This window comes from Panicum hallii, chromosome 1 (assembly GCF_002211085.1).
Source record: "Panicum hallii strain FIL2 chromosome 1, PHallii_v3.1, whole genome shotgun sequence".
Lineage (NCBI taxonomy): Eukaryota > Viridiplantae > Streptophyta > Magnoliopsida > Poales > Poaceae > Panicum > Panicum hallii.
Window position 1 is genome coordinate 55297209 of NC_038042.1, and position 23049 is coordinate 55320257.

General features: G+C 47.1%; 4 protein-coding genes across 8 annotated transcripts; 2 read left to right on the forward strand and 2 right to left on the reverse strand.

Annotated features, from left to right (window-relative positions):
* The first annotated feature begins 287 nt into the window (after window positions 1-287).
* Window positions 288-2322, forward strand: LOC112892684 (rRNA-processing protein fcf2-like). Its single transcript, XM_025959816.1, has 5 exons — window positions 288-698; window positions 805-865; window positions 1252-1326; window positions 1447-1562; window positions 2015-2322. Exons 1-5 carry the CDS (start codon window positions 466-468, stop codon window positions 2121-2123), a joined length of 594 nt encoding a protein of 197 aa, XP_025815601.1. The 5' UTR covers window positions 288-465; the 3' UTR covers window positions 2124-2322.
* Window positions 2323-2890: 568 nt separating this feature from the next.
* LOC112892762 (mitogen-activated protein kinase kinase 3) lies at window positions 2891-10539 on the forward strand. Of its 5 annotated transcripts, none has more exons than XM_025959902.1 (10): window positions 2891-3040; window positions 3211-3320; window positions 4090-4341; window positions 7284-7502; window positions 7613-7750; window positions 7895-8062; window positions 8969-9082; window positions 9347-9454; window positions 9713-9804; window positions 10065-10442. In XM_025959902.1, the coding sequence occupies exons 3-10, from the start codon at window positions 4231-4233 to the stop codon at window positions 10426-10428; spliced, it is 1314 nt and encodes a 437-aa protein (XP_025815687.1). In that variant the 5' UTR covers window positions 2891-3040; window positions 3211-3320; window positions 4090-4230; the 3' UTR covers window positions 10429-10442. The 5 variants fall into 5 exon arrangements, with proteins under 5 accessions (XP_025815687.1, XP_025815666.1, XP_025815681.1 ...); XM_025959881.1 differs by having other exon boundaries at window positions 2892-3040; window positions 3146-3320; window positions 10065-10539; XM_025959896.1 differs by having other exon boundaries at window positions 2893-3040; window positions 3172-3320.
* A 434-nt stretch (window positions 10540-10973) lies between these two features.
* On the reverse strand, window positions 10974-15343 carry LOC112886883. The gene is made up of 7 exons (XM_025953272.1): window positions 15084-15343; window positions 14913-14993; window positions 14645-14821; window positions 13863-14033; window positions 12917-13126; window positions 12690-12778; window positions 10974-12122 (listed from the first exon to the last, which is right to left on the reverse strand). The coding sequence occupies exons 1-7, from the start codon at window positions 15190-15192 to the stop codon at window positions 11394-11396; spliced, it is 1566 nt and encodes a 521-aa protein (XP_025809057.1). The 5' UTR covers window positions 15193-15343; the 3' UTR covers window positions 10974-11393.
* Window positions 15344-18141: 2798 nt separating this feature from the next.
* Window positions 18142-22603, reverse strand: LOC112886035 (potassium transporter 25). Its single transcript, XM_025952164.1, has 9 exons — window positions 22559-22603; window positions 21957-22449; window positions 21808-21861; window positions 21377-21637; window positions 21219-21271; window positions 20347-20470; window positions 19964-20218; window positions 19414-19820; window positions 18142-19258 (listed from the first exon to the last, which is right to left on the reverse strand). The coding sequence occupies exons 1-9, from the start codon at window positions 22601-22603 to the stop codon at window positions 18626-18628; spliced, it is 2325 nt and encodes a 774-aa protein (XP_025807949.1). The 3' UTR covers window positions 18142-18625.
* Window positions 22604-23049: the final 446 nt, after the last annotated feature.

Here is a 23049-nt window from a genome sequence, read left to right on the forward strand (position 1 = left end):
CGGAGGCCGGCGTCTTTGTCCTTTGAAGCGACGACCGGGTGACGGAGTCCGTGTGGCCGGCGACGGCGACGTGCCGGCGGCGGCGGGTAGGACATGAGATCACCTCTAATCTAACGCGCAAGTCACACACACACAGCAGCAGCGACGCCGAGTCTGACTAAAGCAAAAGATATCGGCCCACTTGAATTAGCCCATTACGGCCCATGAAAATTCTTGGGCTACCAAAACCTCTGACATGACGGCCCAGATTGCCCGATCCTGCCCTAGTATACTCTCCTTTCCCCTCCCACCCCCATCGGCATCATCGTCGCAGCCTTGCCTTCCTCCCACCGTCCCCACGGCCGCCGCGCCGCCTCGCCGCTTTCCCCGTTCCCGCCCCACGTCCACCCCTGCCGCCGGGTGGCTTAATCCAGCACCTAGGCGGGAGAAGTGAAAAGTATCACGACTCGCAGCGTTAGGCTAGTGATGTCGGAGACGGCGGCGCCGATCGGCCTGTCATGGGCGCCCAAGCTGCCTTCCCTAGCGACGACGAGCGGTGGCAGCAAGAGCGACCGGGCGCCGAAACCGAGCACCGCGCAGGGGTCTATCTGGAAGCCCGCGAGCGAGCTCGTGGACGGGCTGTTCGTGCCACCGATGGACCCCAGGAAGGTTAACAAGCTCGCCAGGAAGAACGTCAAGGACACCACCGGCAAGGGCTGGTGAGTTGCGTTGTCCTCGGAATTTATTCGAGTTCGCATGATTGATTGCTGCCGCATGGTAGGGCTAACGGCTGAGTGCTTATGCTTTCTCCGCTGCGTTTCTCAGGTTCGACATGCCGGCGCCGAGCATCACTCCCGAGTTGAAGAAAGATCTCGAGATTTTGCAGGTGTGGTGTTACTCTGGCTCAGTAACCCTATTAGCAGTAGGATACCGTGATATGTGCCTGTAAAATAGATGATTAGCTGTCGAAAATTTGGGAATTTAGTATTGGCAATGATAAAAGCAAACGGAACATATTTGTGCAGCTGTCATTTGATTGCTGTATGTGAAATTGAGCACTTCGCGGCAGCAATCCGACAGTGTTACCATCTGGTTGAAGCTGTCTTGGTTTCTTGCAAAAAGATTCAGAATTATTTACTTGAGAATCAAGATGCAATACAAATAGTAATGCACGGTGCTGGATGGTGCTGTCTCAACTCGGTTGGTACTGTATGATTCTGTTTTGACTTTTGGGATGCTTATGCGATTATACGCTTGCCATCGGTTTTACAGCTGAGGCATGTAATGGACCCAAAAAGGCACTTCAAGAGGGCAGGAAAGTCCAAGGCCCTTCCCAGGTACTTCCAAGTAAGTAGCCTAATCACAATCAGACAGACTTATTTAACATTTTTTTCTTCCTAGTCTGTCGAAAACTTTATGTATCCTCCTCTGTAACTGATGTACTGAATATCTCGATGTTGGCTTTAGGTTGGTACAGTTGTTGAGCCTGCATCTGAGTTCTACTCAGGTAGGCTGACAAAGAGGGAGCGGAAAACAACATTGGTTGATGAGCTGTTATCGGATCAATCTCTTAAGAGCTACAGGTATGCTCATCATGCAAGCATGTTCATCAATCGGCACTGACTTGTCTTTCGGTGTAATGTTTTCTGTATCGATTGCATATGACCTTGCCAATTCCTCATGAAATTGTAGTTATCTAGCATTATCTGTAAAATTTGTGTTTGGGAGTAGTTATACAACAAGAGAAATTCATTTTAGTTATAGACCATAGAGCCTCGTCATTATAATTTGGATTTCAGATACTGAAGCAAGGCTCCAGAGCATAGAAACTCAGAACAATGTCGTAGTTTCAAGAATGCAGTTCCTTTTCTGTTTTGACTCCAGGGCATGTACTGGTGTTACCTTAGCCTTCCCCCCATCTTTGATGTCTGATAATATAATAAAACAGATCTTGTGCCAGATCTTTACCCTGTAGCTTGAGTTTTTTTCCTTTTTTCTAAAATTGGATTTGATGTCGATCTCCACTGAAATGCAGGAAGCGCAAGGTACGGGAAATCCAGGAGAGTCGTACGCCAGGAGGCAACCAAAAGTGGAAGAACAAGGGGAAGCAAACACTTAAGAGGGCCAAGGATAGGCGAAAATGAGATTGGTGCGTCAATTGCTTCGGTTGTGAGAAAGAAGAGAGTGAAGGAATGGACGAAGGATTGCCTTCAAGTTGCACTATACTTTCTCAACTTTTTTTGGTATAAATTGTGATTCCAGTGTAATGTGTGGTGAACTTCAGCAACATGTTGCATGCATTTTCAGGTCTAAATATTTTCAGAAATCTTTGTTCGTGGACTCTGTTTCCTCTGTCAAGTAGCCCCGGATATTGCTTAATGTTTTCTTTTGTTGTTGGTGATGCTAAAACGCGCGCGCAGTTATCCATCGCCGGAAGGCTAGTTATGGGCCAATACTATCTTTTCAGCTCAGCTAGCTGCTTTCGCGTGTAGACGATCATCAGCGCACGGAAATGCCTTACCCCATAATTGCCAATACGAATTCTCACGGCAAGGGGTTCATTGTGTGGAGATGGGGTTTTCGATTCTTTAGCTGCGTACAGTTCTTCCCGTCTTGTAATGATCTCTCGGTATTTTCGGAAGTATAGCTTCAGTTCAAGTCGTGTAAGACGTACCAGCTTGTTTACAGGATGTTTTGATAATTTCGTTCTTTTCTAATTATTTTCAGGTTTTTCATATTTTAGCTCTAATTACTAAATTAATTATATCCAAAACGTTGTCTATGACTTGCTGCTAATCGCCCAAGGGTCTAATACGTCAACTCACAACTCCTATAGGCAGTACTGGATTCCCGGAAAAATAAACTGATGTTGCGGCCATGTCTCCTATTCCTCTCCGTTTTGCTTTCAAAGAAAATAAAAATAAAAACCTCTCCTCTCCTTCTCCCGTCTCTCTCTCTCTCGGCTCTAGGCTTTCTTTGCTGGCGGCGACGACTGGGCGAGCGGCGCCATCCTTCGGCGAGGTCTTCGTCGGGCCCAGCGCCGGCGATGAGCATCCAATAGGTACGCCCTTCCATTCCATCCCATTCCTTTCCCTTCCCGCTATCGAAATCGAGCTCCCCAAACCCTAATGTGAACCAGTTTTATTCGGATCTGACCCAATTATAGTGTCCTATACTGGATCCGCCCCGCAGCAGGGTATCTGACCCTGACTTCAGACGCCCTGATGGCAGGGCTGGAGGAGTTGAAGAAGAAGCTGCAACCCTTGCTGTTCGATGACCCGGACAGAGGTGCCGCCAGTACCAGGCTGCCCTTTCCGGAAGATACTTGCGATTCCTACGTAGTAAGCACGCTTTGTATTCTCTTTTTTGTTCCTGGTTTTTAATTACACTGAATTGTGTTAGCCACCTCTGGTCTTGGATTTAGTTTCTTTAACTCTGCGTGCTACTTTTACATGACCTCCGTTGTTTATACTTAATTTGAGGATAAGCAATCAAATGAATACATATAGGTCTATGTTTTGTTCACTTGTTGGAATTTTTTTTCTGTTGGGTACAATCTATGCAATCCGTACAGGGTGGACAACATCCTAATCTATTTTGCTAAACATAGCAGTGTCTGCTATATCCTGTGGAATTTGATATAGTGGACATAATCACATCAATGTTATGGTTCAGTTACCTTCTGGGGTTTTTATTGACTGCCACGTATCACACTATGCTTCCTGTGTTTCTGTTTAGTGAAATGCTTTTTTTGGAATTTATTTCTCAGTAGTCAAAGTCAACTCATTTGGATGTGCTGCTTCCCCATCTGTGAAATCTTCACATCCTGAGTAGCCTTTTTTGCCTGATAAGTCTTACTTTCTTTGATGTTGTGATGGGACGCAGTTATGCTCTCTCAATTACTCCATCTTCCCCCATATCAAACTAGATCACAGTAACCATACTGAGGCACATAAGTAGGAAAGGATATGCACATGAATTGTGGATGGTTAGGATAATTTATGACAACCAGTTTTATTCAAACTTATGTATACCATGCTTACTGCTTAAAGTCTTAAGCACATATAATTTTATGCATAGTAATTTTGATATAGATCTTTTTTTATGTAGGTTTCTGATGGCGGAACTGTTAATTTACTTAGTAGATCCTTGGGTGAGTACAACATCAATGAGCATGGATTTCAGAAACGAAGTGCTGGGCCAGTCGAGTCAGATTCTGATGAGAAGGCATACCGTTGCGCCTCTCATGAGATGCACATATTTGGTCCCATTGGTAATGGTGCAAGTAGTGTTGTGGAGAGAGCTATCTTTATTCCAGTTCATCGAATTTTGGCCTTGAAGAAGATAAACATATTCGAGAAGGTTCGTATCTTTATTCCTTACGGTCAAAGATACAAATGACGACCATGTTTTTGTGTTCTCTTTTCACCTTTTTTTCCCAGTTCCTTAATCATAGTTTATAGTATTGGGAGAATTCCCTGGAAGGCCCTGGACCAAATCACGCTTCCTTCTATGGCCCTGGAAAACTGAAACGTCTTTTTATAGCCTCTTTTTCATTTTTGTTCCCTTCCATGGCCTTCCGTTAGACCCGTTAGGTCAATCCGTTAGAATTTGAGGTTTGAGATGAGAAGCAAAAAAATTTTAGACTGAACTACCCCTGCCACTCCCCGACCCCATCTCCCCCATCCTATCCCGTGAGCCCCGAAGCAGAGGAGGGCGGCGGGCGGGCGGCGGGCGGGCGCGCGAGCGGCGGGCGGCGCGCGGGCGGGCGGGCAGCGCACGGGCGGGCGGCGGGCGGGCGGCGGGCGGCGGCGCTCGGGCGGGAGGCGGGCGCGCGAGCGGCGGGCGGCGCTCGGGCGGGCAGCGCACGGGCGGGCGCGCGGGCGGCGGCGGCGGGCGGGCACGGGCGGCGGCGCGCGGGCGGGAGGCGGGCGCGCGAGCGGCGGGCGGCGCGCGGGCGGGCGGCGGCGGCCAGCGGGCAGCGCACGGGCGGGCGCGCGGGCGGCGGCGGCGGGCGGGCACGGGCGGCGGCGCGCGGGCGGGAGGCGGGCGCGCGGGCGGCGCGCGGGCGGGTGGCGGCGGCGGCGGGCGGGCACGGGCGGCGGCGCGCGGGCGGCGGCGGCGGGCGGGCACGGGTGGCGGCGCGCGAGCGGCGGGCGGCGCTCGGGCGAGCAGCGCGCGGGCAGGCAGCGCACGGGCGGGCGCGCGGGCGGCGGCGGCGGGCGCGCACGGGCGGCGGCGCGCGGGCGGGAGGCGGGCAGCGCACGGGCGGCGGCGGCGGGCGCGCACGGGCGGCGGCGCGCGGGCGGGAGGCGGGCGGGAGGCGGGCGCGCACGGGCGGCGGCGCGCGCGCGAGCGGCGGGCGGCGCTCGGGCGGGCAGCGCGCAGGCGGGCAGCGCACGGGCGGCGGCGCGCGGGCGGGCAGCGCACGGGCGGGCGCGCGGGCGGCGGCGGCGGGCTCGGGAGCAGAGTCACCCCAGGGGCGCGGTGGAAGGCTCCCCAGGGGTACTATTGTCTTTTCACAGTCATTTAACTGGGAGTTAACTGCAGATGTAACAGCAGGGCCATGGAAGGGAAGGAAAATGAAATCATGGTCACATAAGGAAGTTGCAATTGTGCAGGGCCATAGAAGGAAGCGTGATTTGTTCGAGGGCCTTGCAGGGAATTTTCTCTATAGTATTTCTTTGTGAGGTTATCTATCTCTAGTTGATTCAATAGCTGTGCAGTGGCAATATTCATTGTTCCCCCGGCAGTATAATTCAAGATGTCTAGTCTAAAACTCTAAATCCTACCTCTTCTAACCAATTTCTACATTCATTTTTGGAAATAAGTTAATGTTAAATTTTTTCAGTGGAAAATTAATTTTAGTATGAGCCCTATATTCCTATTTACCTGTTTAGTTGAGTCATGGAGCATACTTACACTATAAGGCATATCTGTTTTTCTTTGTCCACCATGGAATGCGATTAAATGTTCTTGCTGTTTGAAAAGCTGGAGCAAAACGTGTTGGAGCTTAAAATATCCTGCCAAGACTTGTACTTTCTTTGCACCCAATGCAGTATTGTGGACAATGGCATGTGGCCGTTGGACACAAAGGGTACTGACGCGTGAATAATTGGAAAACAGAATAGTGATTGGAATTATGCAAAGATTTGGTATGCCGTGCTTTTATGTGTACATATTTGATGATATTCTTTTCTGCTGATATTAAATTGCATATCATTGTGAAAATGAAGTAATTTATACTAGTACCAAATTAAGTCCAAGTTTCTAACTAGCTTAGCTCATTTCATGGACATGCAGATTCATCTTGAGGCCAATCTTGTGCATTAGAAGTATCACTCTCTCACACGTATGAGTCTTTGTTCTTATCTGAATCATCTTTTTTCAAGTTGATCTTGTCCATAAATCTCATAAGTATACTAATGTGTGAATATGATGGTCTATTTACACAGATGGGCCAATGGCTGTAACTTGCGGTCAGAGTACTGCTAGTCAAACATGACTATGCTCACTAAAAAACATGATTATACAGCTGACTAAATGTTAATCTGATAGTTAATCAGCAAGCTGGCCAGTTTTGCATTCACGAGCTCTAATTGGAATCTAAGTCATGTATATGTAATGGTCACTGCATCCATTTAACCAGATGACTTAATGTCCCTTTACTGTGATTTCCACAACACCCATTTAATGGAGTACAGTAGGATTCTGTTGTTGTAGTGAGAGTGGAGTAGTTGGCTCAGTTTTGTGCATAATGAGAGCAATTAAGCAGACATGTCAAAGAATAAATAAATAAAAACTGGACATGCGGGGGGTAAGAGTAAGACGGTCCCCAGGCATTTGCTAAGAAGAAGACCTTCTCATGCAGGTCGAGAAAACCCCGAACCCCTACCCCACCTTTACACAGCGGCACTGTAGCCTGTGTGAGATGACCAACGACCTGGGCCGGGCCTTAGACATGTGCTTTGGTGTGGGACAGGCGAGGGGATTTTTTTAACCCCAACCTGAAATTCGCTCCCAGGGGGAGTTGAACCCAGAATCCGAGGAGTGCTACTAGAGCCACCTAACCAATCCAGCTAGAGACCCGTTTGCATGTCAAAGAATAAATATGCTCTCTTCTATTCTAAATTCAATTTGAATACCACTGCAGTGAAGCATGTTTATTATTGCATATACTAATCCAGGTATTATATGTTGTTGTGACTACCTATCTAATTCATATTTTACAGTTTCAGTTGGTAAACTTAAGCCATTGCTTTTCACAACTTTTATGTTTCTCATGTTTCCTGATATCTTTGCAGGAGAAGAGGCAACAAATTCTGAATGAGATGAGAACATTATGTGAAGCATGTTGTTATCCTGGTTTAGTTGAGTTCCAGGGTGCATTTTACATGCCTGATTCTGGACAAATAAGCATTGCTCTTGAATACATGGATGGTGGTTCCTTGGCAGATGTTATAAGGGTCAAGAAATTTATACCAGAACCAGTTCTTTCACATATGCTTCAGAAAGTATTGCTTGTATGGATCTTCCACATCTATTTTAGTTTCCATGCTGGCATTAGTAAACATCAAGCTGTGATTTTCTGTAAATTTTGACTTGCTACATTCTTCTGTGTATAATTCTGAAGGGTCTGCGATACTTGCATGAAGTAAGGCATCTAGTGCATAGAGATATAAAGCCAGCAAATTTGCTGGTAAATCTTAAGGGTGAGGCGAAGATTACAGACTTTGGTGTGAGTGCTGGTTTGGACAACACAATGGCTATGGTATGCTACTTATTGGTGACAGTCATCACTATGTTCTTCTAGCGTTGCTTAATGTATGATAATTCTTTTTGTGAATAATATTGAACATGAAATTATATAGACTGAATCAGCAATATATTTTCCTGCTAAATAAATATGTTCCAGTGTGCTACCTTTGTAGGCACGGTCACATATATGTCACCTGAGAGAATTCGTAACGAGAACTATTCTTATGCTGCGGATATTTGGAGTCTCGGACTAACAATATTGGAATGTGGTACTGGAAAATTCCCATATGACGTAAATGAAGGCCCAGCGAATCTCATGCTGCAGGTGAGTGTTATTGGTCGCCTACTCAGTTTGTTTCTTACTATAGAGTATAGACCTACAGTTATTCTTGATTGATGTTTGAGATGTAATGTATGATGGTATGGGAGAAATGACCCATTTGTACAAGTCCTCTGGGTTATCTTAGTTTTTCTTTATGATACTTTTTTTCCTTATACTCCCTCTGTTCTTAAATGTATGACGTTTTGGACAAGCAAATCAGTTCATTTTTTGAACTTATTAGCTTTCTAAACATCATATATTTAAGAACGGAGGTAGTAATTAGCTAGTGACAGCCCTTACTGCTGTAAGGTTTGCCCAAGAACTCACACAAGAACAATAGGACACAATGGTTTGGTGTTGCCGAATGACTTGCAGCCTTTTCTGTTTTCTCCTCTATGTATAGCAGAGATAGAGCTACAGTTATTACTGAGATAGTCTCCTGGTAACTACAAGCATTTATAACTATGATCATCTACTATTCTCCTAAACTATCAGTGGAAAATCTGCTAACACAAAAGACACTGCACTTAGAAACTTGACTGAATATGGACATGTGCTCGCACACACAAGGTTACTGGTAACAGCTAGTTGAATGCATGGATGTTAGGTTCCCCACTTCTGCTATGAATTTTCGATGTTAAATCATCAACACAGTCAATGCTCACTCTCTATTGCTACTTAAAAAGTTGCTTTTCTATAGCAACTTAAAAAATAAGCACAGCTAGCTCAATGCAACAACCGCAAGTGACCTTAGTTCTAGCTGCTTATGTGCTGTTCTGCCTGCAGTTGGCTTTAATGATAGCATCATATTTCGATTTGCTATATGATGCTGTGACCACTTCTAACTATCTTTGAATGGTTATTTGCACTTCGCTCTCTGCTTTCTTAACTTGATGTCTTGTAATTCAGATACTGGATGATCCATCACCAACTCCACCAGAAGATGCTTATACACCAGAGTTCTGCTCGTTCATCAATGATTGCTTGCAGAAAGATGCTGATGCAAGGCCCACGTGTGAGCAGGTAAAGATACTTTGTATACGATGATTTTCATATAATTTGAGTTCTGCAGGTCATGGTTTCAATACATACATTTGTCATAATTCTCATGGTCTCTCAGTGTTGTCAGTGTTTGTAAGAAGAATGTAAGTGGTTATTAGTGATCAGTTTGATTTAATCATAGAATGTTAAAATGTCATTTTGCCAATAACTTCAGCATATCAGTGAACTTAAGTAGATTATGTTTTATCCCACTGTTGCATTGATTACATTCAATACATTCTGCAGCTTTTGTCACACCCATTCATCAAGAGGTACCTGAAAATCGATGTGGACTTGGCATCATATGTCAAAGGTGTTGTTGATCCAACAGAAAGATTAAAGCAAATAGCTGAGGTGAGTCTAGTAACATATTTCAACTTTATTCTTACTGTAGTTTAATTTCAGTTTGATTACAATTTTTGTCACTCGATTTAGCCAATTGGCTCACATTCCTTTATTCTTCCGAAGTATCATATGTACATTCATGCCATTGAATAGATGTGGTCTACTAAGATGTGTTGAGAAAAAAAACGCTGACTTTTTATGGGAAGATAAGTAGGTGGGTATCATGTCTACAATGCATAGCATATAATGTTCTTTACTTAATTCCAGATGCTTGCTATACATTACTATCTCTTGTTCAACGGATCTGATGGGATTTGGCATCATATGAAGACATTCTACATGGAACAATCTACTTTCAGGTACCTTAGCCAGTGTTACAATTGTAAGCATCATGATTACATACTTGTGTATCAACTTCACTGTCTCTTAAAACTAGTTCTGTATCCTGAAACTACTGGACGGTTACTGCCATCTTTTCCAAATTTATCGTTGTGGTGGTTTTGCTCCTCTTGGAGTATTATTCTTTACATGGTAATTGTTGTTAAATTGTTATAGCTGTTCTGAAATCTGTCTGAGCACACATACATGATATGTTGTCTTACCAACCCTGTTTTGGCAGTTTCTCAGGGAACGTGTACGTTGGCCAAAACGACATTTTTGATAGCCTGTCAAATATAAGGAAGAAGCTAAAGGGTGACAGGCCTAGAGAGAAAATCGTTCATGTCGTTGAGAAGCTACATTGCCGTGCAAACGGTGATACTGGAGTTGCAATTCGTGTATCTGGATCGTTCATTGTTGGGAACCAGTTCCTTGTATGTGGCGAGGGGATAAAGCCTGAAGGGATGCCCAGCTTGGATGAGCTCTCTATCGACATCCCAAGCAAACGTGTAGGGCAGTTCAGAGAGCAGTTTATCATGCAACCAGGGAATTTAATGTCGTGCTATTACATATCAAAGCAAGATTTGTACATCATCCAATCCTGAATGAATGTATATTGACTTGTAAAATCAATCTTCAAGCTCATGTATCATGGCTGTGGAAATTTTCCTTTTGAACTCTGGTTTTTTAACCTCATGTACGATGTGCTTTTCACACACGCCCGCACTAACCAAATCACGTTGGGCTCGCTTGCTAGCCAGCAGACTTGACTGATGCATGGTGCATAAGCTCAGGCCAGGTGTGTGCACAATAGGTGAAAAATTGTAATAGTAATAACTATAAAAAGGCAAATTCTACAGTCGGATACCCTTTGTTGTTTGTATATCTGCATTGGGTCAATGAAAAAAAAATATAGGCTTCAAGACGCTAGCAGTATCCTGCAGCAAAGAAGTGTCATGCAGCAAAGAAATGCATTTCAGTTTCACGCAGCACTGTCCAGTAGTGTTTTTTTTTTTTTGCCTCATATAGACGCTGTCTCTGAAGCAAGTGCAGCAGGTTCAGCAACCATGTCTTCGCCCCCTACCGGTGTCCGGCGGCGCATTCAAAAGGCTAAATCATCTCCATACATGATACACGTGACCAGCGGGAGTAAATAAAAAAAATGTCAAATGCTAGCACGCTAGCCCCCGGTCCACACTGAGCCAATCAGCCAGCCGTCCTGGCCTGCCTGCCACCCATGACCATGAGCCGAAACACCGCACATGTCCTACTACAGTGCCAGCAACTACTCGAAATCATCTCCCCAACGAATTCACGTCGACTGAGATCAAAACCCATTTTACTCAACTTACATACATACTATATATATGTCACCACCAGTAAAAGAGTCCAGAACCAAGACCACGACGCTCTTCTACCAAAACCCAGCTTTTACCGTTGCACAGAGTCAATCAGGAGACTGGTACTCCCTCGATTCCTCTCTACTCTCTCCTTTTCTAACAGCGGAGACTGGTACAACGGAGGACGCTCCAAAACCACTAGGACGGAGGCAATAATAAATCTTCCTCGACTAGTTGCTGCCAGTGTAGCCCACGCTGTAGCTGCTGCGGTAGCGCAGCCCGTTCTGCTCGTACGGCGGCGCGTCGCCGTGGTTCACGGCCTTGATCTCCACGGCACGGCGGCCGGTGTCCGCCTCCTGCACGGCTCCGAAGACGATCTCGTTCGTCGCCTCGCAGCTCGGCTCGTAGAAGGTCTGCGGTCCGGCTGAGTACTGCTGGTGGCGTTGCAGGTACTGCTGGTGGTGCACTTGCTGCGGCGGCTGTTGCGGCGACGGCTGTTGCGGCGGCTGCTGTTGCTGAGGAGCTTCTCCGGACCAGCCGTGTAACTGGGGCCGGCCATGCCGGATGTGGTGGATCTTCTCAGGCTCCTTGGACATGAAGGCGTAGTTCTTGCGAGGGGTTGGCGTTCTTGTGTCTAGCGGCGGTGGGGTCTCGTCACGCGGGATGGCGTAGCTTTCTTGCACTGGCCAGGAGGCTGGTCTACCCAGGCCCAGCTGATGATGATGGATGTTCACGTTCTTCTTTCTGGAGAATGCTGCACGGAAAACCTCTCCAATTGATGATTTTGCGCCACCCACAAGTTTGCCGATTGACGTGAAGAGCCCTTCTTCCTCTTCTTGTTTCACAGGTTCATCCTCGCTAGGGATTAGCGGGGGGCGAAGGGAAGGCTTCAGTGGCTTCTGGTATGGAGGTGGAATGCTTGATAATTTAGCTTGTACTGGACTCAGAGCTTCCTGCTCCTGCATGGTAAAATTTGCATTCAGAACAATGTACTGCAATAATGATACAAGTAGGATGGCAAGTCTCGACCAGTAGTAGTTTTTAATTAAACAATCAGAACAACTAAACAGGGATAAACTAATTAACTAAAACTGAACAATTGTGTTATTTTTTCTGTTATCTTTTTTGCTAACACATGTTTTAGCAAAATAATATTACTCTAGATATATAGAAGTTTCAATTTAAGTTATGGCAATTGGATCAATTAGTTCAAAGTCCTAATCTCAAATCCTAATATTTACAGACGATTCCAATTGGAATGCTGCATAAGCTGGTAAGTGGTAACTTTTGGCTGGTTGGAGGCATAGGGAGGACCCATATTAAGGCCAATGGATGATGGACACTAGTACCAGGAGAGACAAAAGACTGATGACAACGAAATTCATGTGCTGGCCTGCTGGGTTACAGCAGGCTTGTGGACCACAGCAGCCCTACCCATATTTGCTTACTCTGCCAAATCTGCCAGGGAATGTACATTATGTTTTTTCCCCTTCAAATAAAAAAAGTGTTAGGCACTTGATACTTACATCTCCATTTGAATACATCCCCAAAGCGCGGCGCTGAAGCAATGCAAGCATGTAGCCAAAGAAAGCAGCAGCAAGAAGTAGTGCAACTCCTGTGGGCATGGAAAATTGATGTAATCAGTAATATTACAGATTGACGGGTTTGAACAAGTTTATGTGGTAAGCTTCAACCATGCTTGATGTTTGTCAGGTCCAGCAATAATTGCAGAGAATGGAGCTGTATAATATACCTAGAGGAAAACCAGCTTCATACTGGTACACGCAGTCATCAAAGTGGAGCTGAATCTCCCGAATTGCTTGGTTTCCTCTGTCGATCACCAGAAGGGAGCAGCTACTGCCAATGTATCGAACTTCAAAATCAGTAGAAAATTTTGCCTCATCACTTGGTCCATCAACATGCCCTCCTCTGCCTGATTTCCCCCCAGCAATAGTTGTAACCCCTAAAAATCATAACATGATATGTCAGGCACTTGTTCTTTACTAGAGATCAGATAAGGGGAAAGTATGCATAGTGATTGCAGAATATGTAAATATAGACTGTACTAAAAATCAAACCCAGTTAGAATCATGCCTTTAGCTCATTTGAAGAATACAGTATAATTATCCATCTTAAAGTAATTTTGGAGGGCACAAAGTCATAACCCAAAACAAGTCAATAATACATATGTATATGTCAAGTATACCAGGTCCAAATTAGGATACAAAAGAAGAGAAGATTTCGGTTAACAAATTTCCTAAGTGACTTTAGACCATAATGTTCCACGGAAAGCTAAGTCCAAATTTAAAACTGCAATTTTGTTATTCTCTATTGCCATTTGAAACCCAAAGCTGGTCTGTTCTGAAAAAACTTTCCACAAATGGGTTTTTTCTCTTCAAGTGGCAAGTTTCCCAAAAAAGAATACTGGAAAAGGTAAAATAAACTTTCAGTAATTAGCACTCAGTTTAATATTCCTCTGGACATCACAATGCATTGCAGAGACTCAAAGCTGATTTACTCAAGCTGACCAGAAAATGTTCATATTTCCTAACAAGCGTCCTTTTTCTGAATGTAGTTTTGGATCCAGTTGCTGAATACATGCTGGGCAAGACCAGCAAGAACCAAAAGCCAAACGTAGGATGCTCCAGGAACAGACAAAAGCATGTGCATCTACCCTACCACAGGACATTTTAGCTTACCTGTATCACTGATCTTTCTAATGGCCATGTTCATGGCATCAGCCACATAGATGTTACCCCTGTCATCCACTGTAAATCCCTTTGGATGGTTCATCCTTGCCTCTCGCACCTTCCCATCAACATGACCAGGAAATCCTTCTGCGGAACCAGCAACAAGCTTGGGCCTGCTATCTGCAATGTTCAGCCCAAATTCAGGAGATGAGATAAACCCCGTGTGGCTCAAAATCATCTGCTGGTAAATGAAACATGGACTAGCATTTCAATGCCTAAGAAAAATGCGACATAAAAGATATAGATCGCAGGTAATAAGTATAGCCGTTTGGGTCAAATGTTCGTACCAAAGTCAGGGGATCAACATGCACGATGCATTTGTTAGTGTTAAACAGTAATAGCAATAACGTGACGAAATTTGCTAGCATGCATAAGCATCTAAAAGTAGCATAGAGTGGATTGAAGCTTTTTTTCAGACCCCATTTCTACCTGTGTAAACAATAATTTTGAATCCACATAAAAATGGAAGTAGCCGTGCTGCATAGATCAGCTGAAAGCAACTGAAAAGCATCGCATAGGCTGTGCAAGCTGCAAGTTAACAAAGCCATCGCCATCAAGCGATAGGCCATGCCGGAATTGATGACACCAACCAACCCACAGCATCAGCGGCACCAACTCCACCAAACACATCGCGGCATATAATTAGCAGAGCCCCCACTAGGGAGTAACACCAAAACATGCCGGATTCAGGGGGTGCTAGGGGGGGGGGAGGTCAGCAAGGGCTCACTCACATCGGGACAGCGGCAGCGCCATCCTGTAGATGTTGCTGTTCATGGAGTCCATGACGAGCAGCTCGCCGCCCTGGGTGACCTCCACGGAGTAGGGCTCGATCCCCAGCTTGCTGCCGTCGAAGACCGTCTCCACGGTGTACCCGCCCTCGTACTTCACCATCGACTTGCTCCCGGTCGCTGCTCCAGCAGGAAGAGAACACTCGTCTCAGAAAACCCGAATCGGGACCGGAGGAGAAGAGGAGGGTACAAGGATTACTGCAGTAGTCACCTGTCTTGGTGGTGGATTTGAGCGACCAGAGCCGCTTCACCACCGCCGACGCCGCATTGGAGAGGAACCCGCTCACCACCCCTGCGATGGCACCGAAAACACCAGTCAAAACTCAAAAACCAGGAAACCCCGGCGAAAACCCAAGAGCCCGAGCTCGGTCGGCCCACTCACTCGCGGGGTACGAGGACGCGGAGGCCGGAGCGCACGCGCCGAGGAGGAGCGCGGCCACCAGCAGCGCCGCCACCGGGGCGCCCCTCGCGCCCCCTCTCCCGGCCGCCATTGGCCGCAGCGGGACAACCAACAAGTGGGGAGGAAGCTTGCTGCCGAGGAAGATTTAGAGGAAGCGGGAGGCGGCCATCTGGGGAGGAGGCGAGGCGAGGAAGCAGGGAGCGCCCAGATCGAGGACGGGGAGTGCGAGAAACCACCAGGAATCCGAGCTTTTCTCGCGCTCCGGGAGGGGAGAAGGGGGGAGGAGAGAGAGAGATTGAAACAAGTGGGGGGAAAGAGACAAGCGATGCTGTGTTCGCTCGCTGCTGCGCTCGCCTTCTCGCCCTCGCTGATTTCGTGGGGTTTTAGAGGGAGGAGGGAGAGGTCCCGTGAGGCGTGACGGTGGTCTGGTGGTCATATGAGAGAGAGAGAGAGAGAGAGAGAGAGAGAGAGAGAGAGAGAGTCACGTGCAGAGGGTGATGCAAGGGGTGTTCACTCGTCATCTCGGTTTCGAGTACCACAGTCCACAGGCACAGCACTTGTCATGGGTAGTGGAGTGCTAAAAAAGGCCATTTTCAATTCGGTGAAGGTGATTAGTAAATAAATGTAGGAAAAGGGTCTCATTAAAAAACCTGGAAAGTAGCTTAAGATTTAAGCGTTTTTCTTATTCCCAAACACGAACGTTGTTGGGGGAGTACTTTACTCGCATCGCATGCCGGACATGCACGCGTATTTTAAGCAGCATGCGACGTTGGAAAGCTCCAGCGCCCCAATTATAACCCCCTTCAGATCCAGCATTCCGGCTAGTGATGCAGGAATTTGGTTCCCACTTCACTAGCATTTTCACATCAATACGCTAGTTTAGTGGGTGTTTGAATGCTAAAGGATAAACCTACCACGTCGGATGTTCGAAGGTTAATTAAACATACTAAATATGATCTAATTATAAAACTAATTGCATAAGCATAATACTAATTCGTATGATGAATTTATTAAACCTAGTTAATCTATCATTAGCATATGTTACTGTAGCACTACATTGTTAAAATTATTAACTAATTAGTTTTAATAGATTCGTCTCGCGAATAAGCCTAGAGGGTATGCAATTAATTTTATCATTAATCTACGTTTAATACTCCTGAACAGTATCGAACATCCGATGTAGCAGCGCTAAATTAGCCCTGTTGGAACCAAACACCGACTTAATAAGGTTGCTTACACCGAGAAAAACTCCAGGTTGGACGAGGGCGCGGGGCAGATAAGCAAATAAAGTCAAGATCCCCCAAGCCACTCAAGATTTTCGTAGTAGTATAAAAAGAAGCCAAATCATAAGTGCATTCCATATAAGAACTTGGATTTGGACATTTCCCCAAGTAAGTTTCTAAAATTTCAAAGAATTTGGACTCAATTCACACCTCCTTTCTCCAAACATGGCCTCGGTGTCCTCACAACACAAGCTCCATTCTGCTTTCCAACGCCACATACCACCCAGCTTTGCCGGGCAGTTTTTCCCGGACATGTTGCAGCAAGTAGCGCGGAGAAGCAACATGAGATCCTGGGCGTTCCACGCGCGCGCGCTTCGCTGTCCGTCCTTTTGCCGGCCAGTTCACCCGCCTCGACGCGCCCGCCGCGGCTTCTGCCTCCTGGCGGGCGGGCGGGTACAAGTTCGTGCGCCTTGCCGAACGTTCCGGGGTGTACCGGGAGCTACGGCCAAGGACCAGGAGTGGAAGCAGTAGCACGAGCACGACGGCGATCCATCACCCGTACGTACGCCCCTGACGAGGTTCGGTCCGGCACCTACCCCTCTCTCCGTCTCTCGTCGTCGCCCTCCGTGACAATGCAGCACGAGCGCCGGGCATCTTCGCTTTACGTGACACTTGGCCGTCCTTTCAGGCTTTTCCCTGCGCCGCTGCGCTAATTCCTTTCGGACGCATCGCAGCACGCACGCACGAGGCGGCGACGCCCGCCCGTCAGGCCATCAGGCCATGCGCGCGCTCCCTCCACGCACGGGTGCCGGCCATGTGACGGCCGAGGGCTGGCCCGGAGGCCCGCAGTGTCCCGGCCCGCGACACCTTCCCCCCGCTGGCGTCGTCGTCGCCATCGCGGGCGACGAGAAGCCGAGCCTGGAAAGGTTCCAAAGGAGCTACCGAGCTACGCGATTTTTCAAAAAAGAAAAGGGGGAGCTACGCAAGGGGTCAAAAGGGCACTTGATTCTTTCCTGATGCGCTGCGCGCGACTGCTGCGCAAGCTGGCGAAAACACCCTGCAGAGGGACAGGAGGTTGCCGTAGGCACGCCAAGAGCTAGGTGGGGCTGCGATGGCCCGCAACCGCAAGGGGAAAATGGGGGGAAATTACCACGCAATTACCTTGCCCCGGCAAGCTCTGCTGCAAGTGCAAGTGCATCATGGCTTGCTCTTGCTGCTGCCTGATGTCGTTCGGCGAACCAGGAAGGCAGGAACGGAGCTTGGGGGGTCGCAGGTCGCAGCCTTGCAGAGTTGCAGGTTAGGGGAAAAGGACAGGAAGGTGCACGGCCTGATTCGCCCTCGAGAGACGGAGAGAGTGAGAGATCGGCATTCCCAGCTCTTCGTACTGGAGCCATCAACCATGCCATGGTAAATTTCGAAGGTGGTAATTTTTTACTGTTTATTTCCAACTGAAGTGAACTGTCCCGGTTGGACTCATGTGTTCCCGACAGACAGGCCCTAGCATTTGCTAGAGTACGAGTAGTCGTACAGTAGTTACACTACGCACGGCACGACGGTAAAGACAATCAAGCTTTGGTTCTCTCGCTCTACGATAAAGGATGCGCGCATGTGCACGAGGGGAACAAGGAGCTGGATCCGGGCCCGAAATCAACAGAAGGCACAGCTCTAGGAGCTAAGCGTGGGCCGTATAGAGCCCACACTATGGCGGCGAGAGTGTGGACCGGAACGATCGGCGCCTGATTTCGCGGTTAGTTTATTGTGGACGGGGCCCACAAACCAGGCTACAACCCTGTCTCTCCTCTTGGCCCAAAAGAAAATGGCTTACGGCCCAGTCTATGATACAGGCGGGCCCAATTAAACAGCTGAATGTTGAGCTGCTTGCTGTAATGCTACCTATACACTCTGGAAGTACAGACAAGTGACAGAATTACAACCCCTCAAAAAAATAAAAAATAAAAGTAACAGAACTACAAAAGTCGCTGAACATCAAAAATGCTATTTTGCTAGTCACTCTTACAGACTTACAATTAAAGCTTCACAAGTGCCTCAACAAGTCAAGAGCAGCAGCAAACACAAAAACAAAAACAAGGACCAGCACAGCAAAAGGCTTCAGGAACAAAAATCCCGGTTGGGCTCCCCAAAGATCTGCAGGTGTGTTGTTAGCCCGTGCTGTGCTCCAGGGTCTCTACTTCTGTCACTGTGTTAACGCCTTAGCGTATAGGCGACAAGGTGATTTGATATGTACAGGCGGGGTGGAGGAACACCAACTCATCTCTACCTTTTATACAGCTGCTAGTGCTATCAGACCTGGTAGACCATTCCTACCTCCAGGGTGGACGCATGAGGTATGTTTGCGGCGTATGAAGGGCCACGGCTGTTCTTTCTCAAGAACTCATAGAAGAAGTTTATCACAATTCGCTTTATGAAACTTGATCCGCTCTTTGCCTTCATGTATGAGTGCCCCAGGATGAAGGACATGCCTGCCTCCCTTGCGTCCATGAGCTCCTGCAGCTCACGGCGCACCTCACTGTCTACCTGGGCGCTTTTTGGTATCATGAACCTCGCTTTCTTTCGCTTGGGTGCTATATTCTGTGGGTCTATCCCCTTATGAGGAGATGCTGATGCATCAAGGTCCCCATCCTCTTCCCACAGTGGAATGCCAGTGCTAATGGGAGACAGTTTATCAGAGGGCTTATCTGTATCCTCCACAAAACCATTCTTGTCACATTCCCCAGTGCTGCGGATGAACTCTGCAATGTTGCTGACTAGCTCCTTCTCAAATTCTAGGTCATCCTTCTGCACATCACGATAACCATACCTGACAATAACCCTGTACAGCCTGTACTCTTTTGGACCGATGCGACCCACCAGAAATCTTTCTTCAGGTTGCACGTGCGGCACTGGAACTGATTTAACACAAAGAAAGACCAGTACCTGATGAAAACCAAACGTGAGAACTTTACAAGTTGTATCCATAAACTGCCAGTGCAATGATGCAATTTATTCAGATTTCTGAATAGTGCATTCAGGCAAACTTTAAAAAAGAAGGGGTTGCATGTACTCTGAATAGGGAACATGTGATGAGATACCTGGTGAAACGCAGGCAGATTGGTGACAAAGTGGGAGAAAATGGCTGGAATTCCAGACATTAGTTCCGTATGTATTAGCCCAATGCCTCGAACGCGGACAATGCCCAGTGAAGGACCAAGGTTTAAGAGCCAGTTTACTGATACCTTGTTTTGCACATCGAACTCGTACTTCTTTATTGTGCCATAGTGCCAGACACACATGACTACCATAAATATGAAAGAAAGAGTGATAGGGACCCAAGCACCTTCATGAAACTTGACAAGAGAAGCTGAGAAGTAGAGTACTTCAATTGTGCCAAAGAAAAGCAGGAAACCAATGGCAAGGAAGATACTCTTGTTCCAGCAAAGCACAATAACGAGTGACATTAAGCATGTGGTGACAAGCATAACAGTTATTACTGCCAACCCTGTACAAGAAAGTAGGGCGAAACCACAAACAAAAATATATGAGATTCACTTCAATGTACAATAGGAGCACAACAAGTAGCTGAAATTATTACTTGGGAAAGAACTATTTAAATATGGGCTCTCTTTTTTTCTCCTTTTTTACCTTGTGCGTTTGCCAAGTGCTTTGTGTCTCTGAAGCCAATAGTAACAGCCAGGCACAGTATCATCAGCATCCAATTGATTTCTGGTATGTATATCTGACCGTGCACTGTAGAGGATGTATGCACAATCTTCACTCCAGGAAAACAACTTAATGAAGAGCACTGTTTGATTATTGAAAAGGTTCCTGTAATAATTGCTTGACTCCCAACTACAGCTGCTAGTATAGCAATCACCAGAACAGGCCATCTGAGTGATTCTACAAAAACAGTTGCCTACATCAGTGCTTCAAAATATGCAGACCTTTTAAATGGAAAATTACGATAACAAATCACTTTAATAATAATATTTAGAAGGGAGCAAAAGGGAAGTCAAAGAAATAATTACCTGGTACTGACACGTAAAATCCAATATGATAGCTACTCTCAAAGTTGTGATGTTGTGAAATAAAAGCAGCTTGTCCCATATAAGCCAGTACAAGAGCAGGATAAACCACAGATATGAACGCAATCTGTTGGGGAAAAAATAATAACTCGTTAAACTGGAACAAGTCCAAAACTTCAAAAAGAAGACCAAGAATGGCAAGTGGAACAATCAAGATAAAAGATCATGAGAATGTAAATATCTCATAAAATGTCAAGGATGCTGTGTATGGATATACAGATAGGTTTAAATATGCAGGGAGAGAAATAATCTGAACTGCCGACAGAACAGAAACATGTATTGAGTACAGGTAACTGGTTGATCTTTCAAAGAGATGAGTAAGTATTGTTTTTGCATGAAGATTTAAATTACTCCATTCCTATAGCGAGGAGATTTTAGTCAAGAGCAGGACACTTGCAGAAATTATTTTACTGACGAAGGAGACAACTCACCACAAAATTCCTAAGAAAAAAAGGAACAATGAAAATCCCATGTGGATGAAGAAAAAGTTTAAATGTTAAGGATAATTAGAAAATACAGTAAAACTCTTAGTGCCTTATAATTTTTCTATATTTACAACAATCCAAAATGTGGCATACATATGGAAAGCCATGAAAGTAGGAGCTTTTATCAGAGTCATGTAAGTAACTGTATCTTTTTAATTTTATTGTACAAAGAATAGAAATTGAGTTAAGTTAGACATAATTTTATTTCTGTACAATAAAAAGGTGTGGAATTAGTAGAATTGAACTAAGCAGGGGTCAGAAATAAACACTGAAGGCTATATACAAAACGTGCATCATGTTCTTGTAAGTTGTAACAGACTCATCTCATACCTGAATTGACGATTGTGAGAAGTGTCCAAGATCTGCATACATAGCTTCAGAGCCTAAAAGTTTCAACAATAATAGAAAGAAGTGTCAGCCTTCTGACATTGCAATTCAAGTAGGGCCACAACCAAACAGCAGGCAACAGCAGCACAGCTTATCTGTACCTGTTACACATAGAAGGATTCCACCCAGTGACATCCAGCCACCAGTTTGAGTCTTCTTGAGGAATTGATACATGTAGTATGGCGAGAGGGCTCGATAGACATGGTGGTTCCAATGGATGATATTGTAGAGGCCTATTGCACTTATGCAGAGAAGCCAGATGCATACTATTGGTGCAAAAAGAAACCCAACTTTGTGCGTACCATAGTGTTGCAGTGCAAATAAGCATATAAGTATGGCACAAGCCACAGGAAGTTCTATATCTGCATATAAACAAGTTGCAGTGAAAACATCTCATAAGCATGGCACAATTGAACATATAATACATTAAGTTGACTGAAACTAACAGAATTCAACTGTAGTTGAGACATTGGCTACTATCAATTCAACTATGCACCATATAGCATGCAATCAAAGAAAGGATTTAACCTACATTTGTGCTGCTCCTTTTCCATCGACAACTCAAGCCCAGATACCGCAGAAAACACTGCAAATGGACCAGCAGAGCACACATATGGCATCAGAAACAAATAGAACGGCATGGAGACAGATCATCCAAATCGAAGGTGGAGAGGGTCCAACCGGAGACTGCAGGGGTGAGCACGCCGTCGCCGATGACCATACAGGTCCCCAGCAGCGCGAACAGCAGCAACAGCCTCTGCAGCACCCTGTACTTCTCCAACACCGCCCTGACCCTTGACACGGGCCGCTCGCCGCGACGCCCCGTGACCTTCTCTTCCTCCATGAGCTCATCTCTGGTGCCGCCACCGGGCAGCAGGCCGGCGCGGACGTGGCGGCAGATGAGGGAGTAGAGCGCGAAGGTGCCGCCCTCCCCGCCGTCGTCCGCGCGGAGCACGATGAGCACGTACTTGACGAGCGTGATGAGGGTCAGCGTCCAGAATACGAAGGAGAGGACGCCGTAGATCTCCTCGTTGCCCGTCGAGTGCTGGATGTCGTTGCCGGAGAAGGCGCTCTTGTAGACGTAGAGCGGCGACGTGGCCACGTCGCCGTACACCACCCCGAGGCTCTGGTACGCGAGCAGCAGCGTCGCGCGCCATGACTCCCCACGCCACCTCTGCAGGAGAATCAATCGAGCAGGCAGTCAGGAAATGGAGGAGCAAGGCCCCCAACACAGACGAGCGTTCCAAATCCAATGACCCCGAGCCACGAGCTGACTTGCTCACCTTCCCGTGCGCCGCCGCCGCGCCGCCCGCGGCCTCCAGATCCATGTGCCCGGCCCCGGCCCCCGCACGCGCGCCTCAATGCGTCACGCCTGCTGCCGCCATGGCAGCAAACCTCGTCGAATCGTCCAAGGGAACAAGGAATCGGCGTGCCGAGCCAAATCCTACCGCGGCGGCGCGCCCGAGACCAAGATTTGTCCGTCGGCTTGGCCAGTAGCGAGCGGGAGGCCAACCAACCAACCAGACCAAGCAAAGCGAGGCAACACAAAGCAAAGCAAGGCGCAGTCCACACTCCTCCTCGTCCCCCTCCTTCTAGCAGCTTCCCTCAAGAACCACCTCGCCCAAAGCTCGCTCGCTCGCCCCCACGCCGGCCGCGCCTCTTAACTCGCTATCAACCGCCCGTACGGACCGAAGCGGGGCGGTAACTTCCCCGCTGGCCGCGTACTAGAGCGCCACGACAAGGCAAGGCCCCAAGGTGGAGGGAGAGGTCTCTG